Genomic DNA, 14,758 nt, shown 5'->3' on the forward strand with positions numbered 1-14,758 from the left:
CTCCTTTGTCCTATCGATCTGTTAATTTATCTTGGAACCAGTACCACACTGCATTGATTATTAGAGCTTTATAACGTATCTTGAGAGTTAAGAAAACGTTCTCTCACACACTTCACATATTTCACGAGTGTCTTGCCTATTCTTGGCCTTCTGAGTTTCCAAACAAAATTTAGAATAAGGTTGTCGATTGCCATTTAAGTGTCCTAGTGGAATTTTAATAGGAATTACATTTATATTTATAAATAAATTCAACATAAATAACACTGACATCTCTTCAATATTAAGCATTCTAATGGACATTGTAATTTGCTTCTATTTATTAATAAACACCATTTACTTAAGTATTGTGAGTATTTTTAATACCCTGTAACAAAGTTTACACTTTTCGTTCTGGGTAGGCATACACATCTTTACTTAAAATTTACTTCTACAAGAAAGCAGGAGGTGAGATAGAAGGAGGAAGATGAAGAAGGGAAGGAGGAGAAGAGGAAGGGAGAGGAGAAGGAGGAGCTGGGGAAGAGAAAGAAAATGGAGGAAGGAGAAAGACAGAAGTAGAAATAAGAGGAGGTGTGGGGAGAAGGGCAGAAAAGGAGAAGGAGGAGCAGAGAGAGAAGGAAATGAGGAGGACAGTAGAGGGAGGTCCAGTGGCAGGAAGAGGAAAGAGGACCTATTCTCTGGTCTATATTCAAGTCAGAACACTTTAATTTTTTTTTTTTTAAGCTAACTCACCATTGCAGTTGCCATTGGATAGAGAATTGAGCAACGTGTTTTGTTCACACTGAAATGAAAATAAATACAAGGAAGAATAACATTATAAAAATTCATTTCTGTCCCTGAAAAGAGCACACTTTTCTTTTCTCCATAAATAACAAAAAACTAGGCTCTGATAATATTTTCCATTAGCCTTTTTTTTCAGAATGATAAATACAACAAAACTGAAATAATAAAATAATCAATGGTTCTAAGTATTTATTAACTTGGTAGATAATTTATGTTACCAAGTCAGACTATCTTGTTTAGAACATTTTCTGCAAGACTAAGTTTGTTTTGATTTTTGATCAAATTAAACGTTTGCATGTGTTTTTGTGTAGTGTATCCAATCAGAAATTAACCTCATTAACACAACATTCCCTAACAGAGAGGCATTGACCATATATTTCATATTATATTAGAGTTAACTGTTCACTGGCAGCTCCATGAAAATGCCTGAGAAACATTATTGATCTATGGAAATGCTGGAAAATGAAAATAATCCTTTATTCTACAATTAAAGTTCTTTGAAATTGTCAATAATTGATGCCTCTAATGAGATCGCATGCTACCTACTTCTCAAAAGATTTATTGTCATTATTGTTGTTGATGATGATGACGATGATAGAAGTTGATATTTTTGACTACCTACTAATCACCAAGGACTGTATGTTAATTATTTAATCCTCAGAACAATCCTATGGAGTTGCTAGTCTCATTTTCCATAGGAGGGAGCTAAAGATTGCAAAGGTTAAATAACTTGACCAAAGTCACAAAGTGAGAGAGAACCTGGGCTAAAACCAAAGCTCCTACCTTTCCGTTCAGAACCTCAGGCTCCCAACCACTACATTCTACTGCTTCTCACGCGAAATCCACTTCTTCCTCAAGGCTGACTAGAGAACATCTATTTTCTCTTCTTGATACCCAGAGATGCAGCTCATATACTTTAATTCTGGCTCTGACAGTTATCAGCTATATTTCCCCCAGGTATTTTACAGTTCTGAGTCCCAATCTCCCTTTTTTGTAACATTCACGTAATGCCACTTACATCATGGGGCTGGTGATGATTAAGTAACAGCCTAATTAAAAGGACTAGCCTCTGAGAGACATTCAAAGAATGTGAGTTTCCTTTCCCTGCTCTTATTGTTAATCCTGTCTGAAATCTGTGCAAAAGAATTTCAAGTAATTTATGTAGATACTCCACCCTCAGAGAGGTGAAGCCTAACTCCACACTCTTTAACTGTGGGCTGCACATAGCAATTTGCTTCCAAAGACTACCATAAGGAAAGGGTAGAAACAGAGTAACTTTACACCAGCGAAACCTGACAAATCCTACCCCAGGTAGGTGACCAAGGTCAACAACAGAGATACATCATATTGATAGTATATACCTTTGACATGATATGATGAAAATGGAACTTCATCTCTATAGTTTTATTCCTAAAACCCCATATCCCTGATCTTACCATGCTAAATTTCAGTAGAGGGGCATTCTACAAAATACCTGAACAATTCTACTCAAACTGTCAAGTCAGCAAAAATAGAAAAGTCTGGGAAACTGTCACAGGGAAGCAGAATCTAAGGAGACAGGAAAACTAAATGTAATGTGATGTCCTGGATGGAATCCTGGAACAGAAAAGGACATTTGGCAAAACTAAAGAAATCAGAACAAAGCAAGAACTTTAGTTAATGATAATGTATCCGTTTTGGTTCATTGATTGTAACAAATATGTTACACTAATGCAAGATGTTAATAACAGCAAAAAACCGTGTGGTGCAGGGTATAGAGGAATTCTCTGTACTAACATTTCTCAACTTTTTTGTAAGTCTAGAAGCTTTCCAAAAAAATAAGTCTATTAAAAAAAAACCTTGTTTAAGCAAAAGAAACTTTTGGATAAACAGCAGATTGAAACTTGCTTTGTAAAGTGATGCTTTGTAAAATGATGACTATTACGGGAGTATCTATAACCTATACAATAATGAACATGAATCCAATAAACACTAAGACTCTGAGATCCTCCTGAGTTTCTGTATTCAGAAAGATATTTAATAATGATATATAGGAAGTATATTGTTGCAGTATAACAAAACAGGAAATCCTTTTTCAGTTTGTATTTTGAATATGATGCGATTCTTCTTGCCCCAGGATGTTTTAAATGCCCTTCCATTACCACCATCTGTTGAAAATGTAACTGTGAAAGGAGACCAAGGCCCCAGCAGAGCACCTTACTTTAGGAACTATGGGAATTGATGCAGACTCGTGACTGTAAACTGAACTTGGAACAGGTGCATGGTCCTTAAACAAGAAGTTGATATCCTAGGTGGACAGCACATGACAAGGATAATATGAGATGCCCCAAAAAGCATCCATGCTACCCAAGACCACCCATTCAACCATTCTGAAGAAAGGTCTATTCGTGATTCTTCAGAGAGCAGACCTTCCAGATTACCATCTGAATGCTTATTGTACCCTTCGAAACTCACAGTATGTAAATACACACAATATTTGCATTATTCTCATAGTGAAATGTCCTCTCAAGAAATCATTCCTTATCATTATAGTTCTGAGTGAAAGAATCCCTTTGGATGTCATTATGTACCAGTAACGCAGATTCAATGAACTCTACTGGATTATCAGACTCAAATTTCTGAAGTCCCAAGTTGGTAAAATCATGTATGTGGTACCTCCTCACAGAAGGCTGTGTCAGTGAGGTTTACTTCTGACTTCATATGCTACAAGATGAGCATATGCCGATTGTCGATTCTAAAAACAAGTTGGAACAACTTTAGTCTTGCAGGAGAATATTCTAAGGAAAATATTGTCAACTATCAAAAAATAACTACTTACAAGAATAGTCACATCAGATACTCCACTAGACATGATAAGGCCTACAAAGAATCATATAATTTCAAGAAGTAAATCTACATTTTGGCAGAATAAGACCACAAAGTTCTCGTGGGTTCATTAGGTTATTTGGAAGCCTGGACAAATTTTCCCACAATACTGTTGTGCATGGTGGTTGTCAGCTTATGTCAGCCACAGGAACCTACCTATCTCATAATACAGCTAAAAAATGTACTTTTTTAAGGCTTTAAAAAAAGAGGCCTTGTGGGGCGCCTGGGTGGCTCAGTGGGTTAAGTGTCTGACTTCGGCTCAGGTCATGATCTCATAGCTCGTGAGTTGGAGCTCCACATTTGGCTCTGTGCTGACAGCTCAGAGCCTGGAGCCTGCTTCAGATTCTGTGTCTCCGTCTCTTCTGCCCCTCCCCTGCTACACTCTTTTTCTCTCCCTCTCCCTCCCTCTTTCTCTCTCTCTCTTTCTCTCTCTCTCAAGAATAAATAAACATTTAAAAAATTTAAAAAATAAAAATAAAAAAGAGGCCTCATATCCAACGTGAACAACTAGGAATGTATATCCACCTTTGGCATGAGTGCAAGTTCTTCTCAATCCAAAATCACAGGTGGGTTCCTAATAATCTGAAGAAAGTGACATCCTAAAGAGCACAGTGAGAGTAAAAGACAGGGCTGGAGATACACAGGCAGGGCCAGCCTTGTGGGCTTGCAACCTGTGTAGTTACACAGGGTCCTATGCTTAGAAGGGTCTTCTTCTTGGTTTAACGCTCTCTATTGCCATCTTGAAATTCTTAGCAACTGTTGAACAAGGGAACTCATATTTTCATTTTGCATTGCACCCAGCAAATTTTTATAACTGATTCTGTATTTAGGGCCTCTACGGTGTGGATCAGTATGAGGCCCAGAGACAGAAGCATAAAGCTGCAAGGAACAGGAATGAGTTACTAAACAGCTCCTGAGCCACTAGAAATGAGAGAGTTAATGCCTCCTATGTACCTAAGTGACTGGGGATAATACACACTCAAGGATATAAGAGAATGAGATCTTTGTAATCTGGAGTAATCATGGAAAGCTTCATGGAGAGGCTATTATTTGCATTCAGTCAAACTAATAACATTAACTAATGTTTTATAGTATTGAGTAGGCCAGGCAGTATTCTAAGTGCTTTCCATATATTAACTCATTTAATCATCCTGATAATAGATAAGGAAACTGAATCACAGAGGGTTTAATAATAAACTCAGTTAAGTTCGTGCAAACTCAAGCAGCTCAGCTCCAAAGTCCATGCTAAGGGGCTTAAGGATTCAAATAATTACAGGTAGCTATTTACATAAAATCATCCTAATGCACATCTGATGTCTCTGTAAATTAAGATAACTTGTGGAGATAAAGAATGCTAGTTTTTTATAATAGTCATATAATGATGGCAACAGTTTATGCTTCTCTGAAGTCATTTATCATATTCTATCTCTTTTAAATTTGGATCTGACTCTTCTTTCTCTTGGTAAAAAGGTCATTTAAAATAAATGATTTGTCTTTTTATTTTTCTCAGGGTTATAGTACCTAGTACACATGTCTACTATATATATGTTGAATGAATGAATAAATGAACAAAGGAATGAATGAGAGTGATTACCTAAAAACTAACTATAAGAACCAAATAAAAAGTATAATACAATATAAGTTTTGATGAGGGAGTGGTTTCCAAAGACTCTTGTATTATATTCCATGATACAGATCTTAGTATCACGATATAAGGTTATTTGTAGTACAGTAATAGGAACTAGCTTTCCTACCTTGCTGATATCATCCAGTAGCTGGTTGTTGGCATTTTCCTTTTGGATTATATTCATTAGATCAGCATGAAACTTCTTTGCATTCAGGAAAACAAGTGGGTTGTTTATTGAGATAATTTTCACCTGCTGAAGAGTTTCCTTTTGGAGGAGAATAGGAATAAATTCAGAGTTCTGATTGAAATAAAAGAGGATAAGTCTATCCAAACAGTCTAAATCTTACAAATCCAGATGTCACTCAACGATGGAAGAATCTCTTAGCCAAGGTTTTCATTATTAAAATTTATTTGGAAAAGTTAATATACTATCATGCTTCTTCAGAAAAATATGTATTTCCTGTTTCCTAAGAAATATTAATAACCATGAGATGAGTCTGCATCTTTTCAGAAAATGGCATTTATTCCCACTGATTTGGGGGAGGCAACACCCTAAGATATCCAAAGAGTACCAGGAAGACCTACTCTTCCAAAAGTACCTCTTCCATACAATCTAGAAACTAAAAATTCATTCACTTAACCATCAGTATTTTTTTAATGAAAATATGTCCTAAACGATCAACTGTCAGTCATTTGCCTCATAATGATATAGCTTTCTTTTGGCTGGAATTATAACCTTGCAAGGGACTGACAGTCCTAATTAGGAGAAAGAAACCAAGAGACAGTATCTGGAAGGTAGTTTCACTTTGGGCAGGCCTAAATTACACCGGATTGCCTGGATGCAGGTAGGAGATGCAGGAAGGGAGAAGGAAAGTTTCCAAGCAAAAGGTGCCTGTTCTGGCCATTTCCCGGGTCTTCCTGGCAGCAATTGCTGATATGCAACTCAGACCGTGCTCTCCACGACATTTGGGGCAGGGGTCTGACCTAGAAATGGAGAAGATGGTGAATTCTGTCGAATAATTCCTTACCAACTAAATAAAGCAATACTCCTTCAGGCTTTAGTACTTGCATAGAAGAGAAAGCCCAGGGATTAATGAAGCAGACAGGCAGATAAAGAATGATAAAAACAAACAAAACACAACATTAGGTATGTGAATTTGGACAATTCATTTGACGACTCTCAGCTTCCTCATCTGTTAAAGTAGGTAAAATTTTAAACTACATAATCTCAAAAAGTTTCCATAGCTACGCAACTGATTAAACTCTAGAAAGTGAGATTTGCTACAAGTAAACAATTTCAGAAGACAAAAACTTATCAAATTAACTTTTAATCAAGAGTAAACCTCTTACAGAGAGAGACAAATCAAGAAACAGACTTTTAATTGTAGGGAATAAACTCATGGTTACCAGAGGGGAGGAGGTGGGGGTTGGGTGAAATAGGTGATGGGGACTAAGGGTGCACTTGTTGTGATGAGCACCGGGTGACGCAGGGAAGTGTTGAATCACTGTAGGTACACCTGAAACTAATATTACACTGTATGTTAACCTACTGGAATTTAAATAAAAACTTTTAAAAAAAAAAGAATAAATCTCTCACAAACCAAAAATAAAACCATGCTTGGGCTTGTCATATTTAGTTACCACAAAGCCCCACATCTTAAGATCGACCCACCAATCACATCACATGATTTGGCCAGTATGTTGTTTTGAGTTAAGAGAATTCGTTTAAATAGCACGTATTGGTTAAGGAATAGAGATTCAACTTGTGTCAGGAAAGAAACTCTCAATGGGGTTGAGTTCACCCCCCAAAGAGGTGTCCCAAGCTCAGATGTGTGTTTCATGTGAAGAAGGTGGAAAGCATGGATGGAGGAGAGGAGTGACAGAGCACTGCCATGCGTGAAGTTAGCTAAAAACCCCACCTAACAGCTCATGTTCCAATCTTAGTTTTCTTTTCCTCCTATTTTTGATACAAAACATTAAATAGTTAGTGAATTGTAGTGTTCTAATAAAATTAAGCTGTCCATGTGACAGTTATGATTCAGGTGTGTGACTACACTGGAAATAGTCAAGGTTTAAAGATATGGAAGAATTTTGGCATGTTTATCTTCCTACAAATCCCCTCGTTCACTTTCCCACATGTTTAGTCCGAGAAGAAGGTACAGATTAGATAGAATTTATTAACCAGTAATCTTTAAGCTGAAAAATGGTCAAACTCGAATTGTGTTTCAAACCTAACAATGTCAAGGCTAATGGACACAGCTGTACGTGTAGGGTGGATACAGACTTTAGGGACCCTAGAGCCAGTTTGGGACTTTCTGTGAGCACTAAATTCTCGTGGAAAATTAAAAAAAAAAGAAAAGAAAAGAAAGGTATCATTGGTGGAAAACTTGAACCTGGGACCGTCTTAGGGCTCTAAACTTTAGTAGGCCTCTATGAAGTAAACTTTTTCACACTTAGTAAAAACACAAGCCAGGGGAGCACCTGGGTGGCTCAGTGGGTTAAGCATCTGACTTTGGCTCAGGTCATGATCTCACGGTTCTTGGGTTCGAGCCCCACATCAGGCTCTGTGCTGACAGCACAGAGCCTGGAGCCTGCTTCAGATTCTGTGTTTCCCTCTCTCTCTGCCCCTCCCCCACTCATGCTCTGCCTATGTCTCTCAAAAATGAATAAATGTTAAAAAAATCTAAAAACACAGCCATAATGTATACAAATATTGAGTCACTATGTTGTACACCTGAATCTAATACAATAGTGTATGCTAATTATTCTTCAATTTAAATATACACACACACACACATTCCCTGGGTGTCACAGAAAGACTCCTGGTGCTACTTCCTACTTCTAATCTACTCAGAAATACTCTGACAATTGGTCCTTCTGGTGGGAGCCCAGTTCTCTTTGTTCTGAGGGCAATCATGAGATACAAAAACAAGTACCTATGAAAAATAGAGGGGAAAAAAAGGTTACCCAAGCACTTACAAAGCAGGTTGAAAGTGAGGCCAATTTTTTAATTGCTAATATTTAAGTCAACATTTTTTTCCTCACTTTAAACTTGTTTTGGTCATCCATCAGAACAAGAAACTAGAGCTCAAACACCACTGGCCTGCCCAAGCATGGACAGGGTAAGACAATTTACATAAGCTGTTTCCTTAAAAAGATGGCCTCTGTGCAAGAAGCCAATCCTATTGGCACTCCATAACCATTCAATTACCCTCTGCTAATAATACAGTCTCACTGACTGTGTTAAAAATAATAAAAGCAATAGCATGATCCCACCTTGCTTTATTTCCTTCCCTAGTCCCTATCTTCTTCCATCATTTAATTAGGAATAGACTGTTTAGTTTGACTATTTTATGCAACTTAGCTAGTAAAATAGAGGTTTCCAATGCCTCAACTAATGTGGGCCATGATTCCACTGTAAGATATAATTCTAGAAACCATGCTATCATCTTCTCTGAATGCTAACACAAGATTTTTTTGTTGTTTGTTAATTTGTTGTATGTCAACTGCTACAAGTATGGTGGTCACACATACCACTGAAAATTCATGATAATTAAAAATAAGATAATCATGTATTTAAAGTCATACTTTACTTATGGTACCTTAAAGCTATCTGAACTACAAATATTGTTAATAATTACACAAAGGAAAAGAAAACTAAACTTACGCCATCCGTTTCTGTCTTCACTTTAAATTCCATTTCTTTCATGTTTTTTATACTCAGAGTCTTTGCTCTAGAATTCAGGCAGACAAAAAATAAAATGTCACTTCCTGATCACTACATTTAGAATGAAAATGCAAAAAGGATGTCATTTTATCTTAACAATTAGAACATACCCACAATAGTTAAAATTTTATATCGTATTTGTACATAAAACATGGGTAAATCTCTATTTCTCTGGGATTCTCAGGAATAGAGTGTAACACTAGAGACATCTAAGTAGAGATTAATAAATATAATTGACCTCATCTGGGTTCCCAGAGCCCCATCTCTATAAGCCACAAGAGGCAGATTGACAAAAAGAATTGTAAGAGAGTATATGGTGTTTGGGGAAACCTTGTTTTAGGGGAAACCTTGTTTTAGGGGAAAAAGAAGTAAAGAGAGAGTCAATGGCAAGATAGGACCAGATACTGATGAATCTACACAGACAGATTTCTATAGAAGTCTTTTTATAGAATCGACACAGATAAAACGTAAAAATTTTTGAAGTATATTATTTCACAAAGAATTTCAAGAGAAGGATGAGACATGAGTAGAAGCATTATCAGATGATGAACACTGAGAAAGTAGAAAAAGAATTGGTCAAAATAGGGGAATGGCTTACAGATATGCAGTAACAATCTTCAATATATGATCTAGAATTCTTCAGTAAATTATCTAGAAGAAATCTTTATATGTATAAAATGGCTTCTGAAAAATTAAATTTACTGAAGTTACTTAATTTTCTAAATGATCTAGATTTTATATGGTCATTGAATAATATGTCCCCCTCACTTGACTAAAAAAAAAAGAAAAACCAGCTCCATGATATACTGTTTGGCTGTGAGTTTATTTACTTTGATATCAAGATTTTATATACTCTGTAATGTGGACAAGATATTTCTCTTACTTAAAACCAATACTGTTATGTATCATTACATAGATAAAACCTTTTCTTTTCATCTCTAATTCTCTGATGCCAAGTAAAACATGAGAATAGCACTAAATATTCCACACAAATAAAAGTAACTGGCAATACCATACTTTGCTACTGTGTCAAAACAAACAGCATTTAAGTAAGATCTTACCTTGGGAAGCGACCAATCACGATAGCTATGGTGCAGACCACACCAAACAACAGCCCCACGTTGGCAGCAAAGCATATTGTAAATACGTATGTACTGACCCAGATGCCCTAGAAGAGAAACAGGAAACCGAAGATGCAAGTCCTTTGGTATTCTCTCCTCTTATGATCGTTAAATTTCTCACCATCTTATTCTATAGCATTCCTGTAAACAAAACCCTCAGCAAGAACAGATTATTTAAAAAGTGGTGAACAGAAGCCCAGGAACACAGAAACAAATCCTGGTCCCATGAGACTCTCAGCAGGCAAAGGTGGGGAAAAGGCACATTCTTTTATTTCTAGAAACTGCCAGCCCTTAGTTCAATCCCCAACAACACTTTATTTAAATATCTGTAAATAACTGGTTGATGTGTACGATTCAAAAGCATTGCCATAATTTTCCACTGTTTTCTCATTTAATGTAATAATACTACAAGCAATTGTTAGCAGATTTTTGGTCATTCCCAACAATTTCTGTTTTCTAGGATTCCTATACAAAGAACTAATGTAGTAAGACCCTCAAGCCCTAATGGTTAAAACAACTGACTCAAATACTACCAAGGCCACCTTTAGATCAGCTACTCTAAAGATTATTATACTTTTATTTGCAAGAGCCAATTTCTTATGAAATTCTGAAAGCTAAAAAATCTGACCCAACTTAGCCCTTGGAAATATTTCAGAAGATGGCAAGAAAGATCTTTTTCTCCTTTAGTTGGGATTCCAACATTATCGCAGTTTTGTCCACCACCTGAAATTATAATCAGCAACCAAATATTGTATACAGTTGACATTTCTAAGTTTGTTACTGACAAAAAAAAATCTTTAAAAGCAAAATAATTTGTGAAATCCAGAAGGTTGTATTTTTTAAACAGAAAATCCTGCATTTATCAAATTGTAGACCAACAAAATATTCAAACTCTCTCTTTCCCTCAAATTATCTGCATTACTTTACCTATGCATACAATTCCAAGTTGACTTCTTTCTGCCCTAATGTCTATATTATCACTTTAAAATATCTTCAACAACCTAATTCAATTTATTTGCAAATGAAAAAGTTAGAAATTTTTTTATCTAATCTGACTATAGCACAGATTCTTGTGGTGCTGGGTGAGACCAGTTTGAAGCAATGTTTCTAAATAGCATTTTTTACTCAAAATGCTTTTCCTTTGTATTATTTATCTTAAATGGAGCTTGAACTGTTTTTCACGATGGGTTATTTTGAAAACCTAAGCCGTTGGACACAAATGGAGGGATTTTTTATCTAGAAAATTCCTTTTTGATATAGAAGAAACAACCATTCTGGAGTAAAAAAGAAAATATACCATTTTTTAAGTTTATGTATTTATTTATTGTGGGGGGGGGGGGAAGGAAGGGGAGGGACAGAGAGAGAGGAAGAGATAGAATCCCAAGCAGGGTCCATGCTGTCAGTGCAGAGCCAGATGTGGGGCTTCATCTCATGAACGATGAGATAATGACCTGAGCCAAAATCAAGAGTCAGACACTTAACTGACTAAGCTAACCAGGTGCCCCAAGAAAATATATCTTAAGTGTTCCCATGTTCAGATCCATCACCAAGAAATGTAATGCTAAGTTAGCACTTATTATGACATCATCCTCAGCCTGTCATCCTATAGGTAGACACTGAGATGTTTTTCCTCTAGTCAGGCAAAAAGACAGTCATTTGAGTCTTATATTTGTGTAAGTGTAATTTTTCCTCCCTAGTGTATTACAGTATGCTTCATCCCATACAAAATAAGGCTGCAAGTTTTTGACCATTACTTCAATTTGCCATGATTGCTTTGTTTCTTACTCATCTCCTAATACTGACTGAACCGCCTGGGTGTGGCAGAACAAGACCTCACCAAAAGCTTGTAAGTCCAATTCCTCATGGCCAACCTCCATGATTCAATATAGCATAGGGAACTGAGGATCCTGGTCCCTGCCATTTAAAAACCGCAGGGCCCAGAGGCCTTGATTATCAAAGCAACCAAAATTTTTGGTACCATCTGGTTCTATTTTTAAAGCATATTTACTTTCCCACAACATCATCTATTGTGAGTTAGGTTCCCATTGCTTAGTTGTTTCCCAGGGCTACATTTATAGTTTTGAAAAAAAATATCAAATGTAAATTAACAACATAGACCAGTAAATAGTTCCATTGGTTAGAGTAAGTCCCCACATGGTTCTGTAACAATTTCAACTAAAGATCCAAGTGTTGTTTTTCAGTTATAAGGAATTAGTTAACTCTCAGTCCCGTATTTTTTCATTATGTGTTACCACCTGATCCCTTCTCTACTGGCACTGATAGCCTCTAAACACAAGGTAACCCCAAAGCTGACCTCAAGTCGAAAACACATAAACACATAAACCCTTGCACCATTGAGCAGCTACTCAATCGCTTTACCTCTTCCTGGTCTGTTTTGGTGATTGATATACATTATTATATTTCTGTAGCTGTGAATTCTTTTCTCACCATTCAGTTACTCAAACTCAGCTCTGAGCTAATGAGTCAGGCCTCATTTTGGATTCCTATTCCCTCATTACCTCAGGGTTTTGATCTATAACTCAAAGTGGAATCAGTATTCAACTGTAAAAAATTTTAAAGAAATAAAAATTTTTAATTTTTCATGTGATGACTGCTCACATGACTTTTTTGAAAATTTTTTTTGAATTTTTTTTTTACATTTTTTAAAATTTATTTTTGAGAGACAAAGAGAGGCAGAGCACAAGTGGGGAAGGGGCAGAGAGAGAATGAGACACAGAACCCAAAGCAGGCTCCAGGCTCCGAGCTGTCAGCACAGAGCCCGATGCGGGGCTCGAACTCACAAACCGTGAGATCATGACCTGAGCCGAAGTCGTACGCTCAACTGACTGAGCCACCCAGGTGCCCCTCACGTGACTTTTTAAAATTTCAACCTTCAAATTATTTTACATATACACACATCTTTGGTAACTCCAATCCATTGATATTTTAGACATATTCTATCTATTGAATAATCTGGATGTATTCTACCTTGGGTAATATAACCTATATCCAAAAAGTCTATGTAATATTCTGACAATAAGTGCTCTGCCCAGATCATATCCAGATCATCCACAGCTTCTCACTGTTGTTCCTTAGCAACTAAGAGATACTTGTCCACTTCAATCTTAGGAGGGCTTTGTCAAGCTAAACCCAATGTTTCATTCAACCATCATGCATTTGCTATATCCTCGTCACCTTTCTCACACCATTACTTTTTGCCCACACCATTACTATTTACTCCAAATGTTTCAACTATCACCTCTACATAGAGACTACCAATTCTGAGCTATTTAAACCATTTATCAAACAGTCTACCAATACCATCAAACCCAATATGTCCAAATGCAAACTCATAAATTCCCCCCAAAATCTCCCCTTCCTTCAATGTTCTTTCTGTTACATACTAATATTCTTCAAGACACCTACAATCAGAGGGGCGCCTGGGTGGCTCAGTCAGTTGAGCGTCTGACTTCGGCTCAGGTCATGATCTCGCGGTTTGTGAGTTTGAGCACCGTGTCGGGCTCTGTGCTGACGGCTCGGAGCCCGGAGCCTGCTTCGGATTCTGTGTCTCCTCCTCTCTCTGCCCCTCCCCTGCTCATGCTCTGTCTCTCTCTGTCTCTCAATGATAAATAAACATTAAAAAAAAATTTTTTTAAGACACTACAATCAAAAACCATGGAATCATATTTACTTTCTCTTCTTTTATCTACTTGTCCAATCACTTCCCAAGTCCTATCAATTATTAATAAAAACTTATCTCAAACCATACCATCTTCTCAATTCACTGAGACTGCCCTAAGTCACACTTTACTATGTCTTGCCTAGACTATTCTGACAGCCTATTAACTTCCTGCTTTTGTTATCAGCACTGTAAGCCATTTGCCATACCGCTGCAGGATTATATTTTTAAGTATAGATTTGGATAGCAGATATAGATAGTATATTAAAGGCATTTTTAGTCTACTACCTTCTATTAAAATCCGTCCAAAACAATATAAAGAATGAATGTATAGGGAGGAAAACCCAGTTTCAATGAGACAAGAACATGGTCACGACTCTTAACTATAAAATATGGTGTAGGATGCCTGGGTGGCTCAGTCAGTTAAGCGTCCGACTTCAGCTCAGGTCACCATCTTACGGTTCGTGAGTTCAAGTCCTGCGTCCGGCTCTGTGCTGACAGCTTAGAGCCTGGAGCCTGCTTTGGATTCTGTGTCTCCCTCTCTCTCTGCCCTGTCTCTGCTCATGCTCTCTTTCTCTCTCTCAAAAATAAACATTACAAAAATTTAAAATATTGTGTAGATTTGACAAATACTGTGAAATTTGGATGATATCAAGGAGGACTCTGGAAGCCAACACATTTACCCTCAAATCAAATCAACTATAGATTTCTTGAAATGAATGTAACGGCTTTTTAAATTCTATATAGTAATATTTTGATGACAGCTCTAAGCTCTTGGGGCAATGGTGGGCCACCACAGAAGGAAATGCATGCATCTAATCTGTATTTGATACCATAGAAAGAAGAGCAGCAAAATGAAATGCCATTTGTATCGCTTGCATCCCTGCTTCCTAAGAGTAGGAGACTGACAGAGGTGAAGCAAGGTGAAGAATGGAGAGAAGGCAGCAAGTGTCAGGTCA

General features: G+C 37.0%; 1 protein-coding gene across 1 annotated transcript in view; it reads right to left on the reverse strand.

The window, feature by feature from the left end:
• Positions 1-14,758, reverse strand: part of SLC26A7 (solute carrier family 26 member 7) — a 118,537-nt gene that overhangs the window by 18,229 nt on the left and 85,550 nt on the right. The window contains exons 11-14 of the mRNA XM_030304438.2: positions 10,061-10,167; positions 8,940-9,006; positions 5,400-5,537; positions 730-778 (exon numbers count right to left, since the gene is read on the reverse strand). Of these exons, the coding sequence (XP_030160298.1) occupies positions 730-778; positions 5,400-5,537; positions 8,940-9,006; positions 10,061-10,167 (361 nt within the window). The remainder of the gene's footprint in view (positions 1-729; positions 779-5,399; positions 5,538-8,939; positions 9,007-10,060; positions 10,168-14,758) is intronic.

This window comes from Lynx canadensis, chromosome F2, assembly GCF_007474595.2.
Source record: "Lynx canadensis isolate LIC74 chromosome F2, mLynCan4.pri.v2, whole genome shotgun sequence".
Classification (NCBI taxonomy): Eukaryota; Metazoa; Chordata; class Mammalia; order Carnivora; family Felidae; genus Lynx; species Lynx canadensis.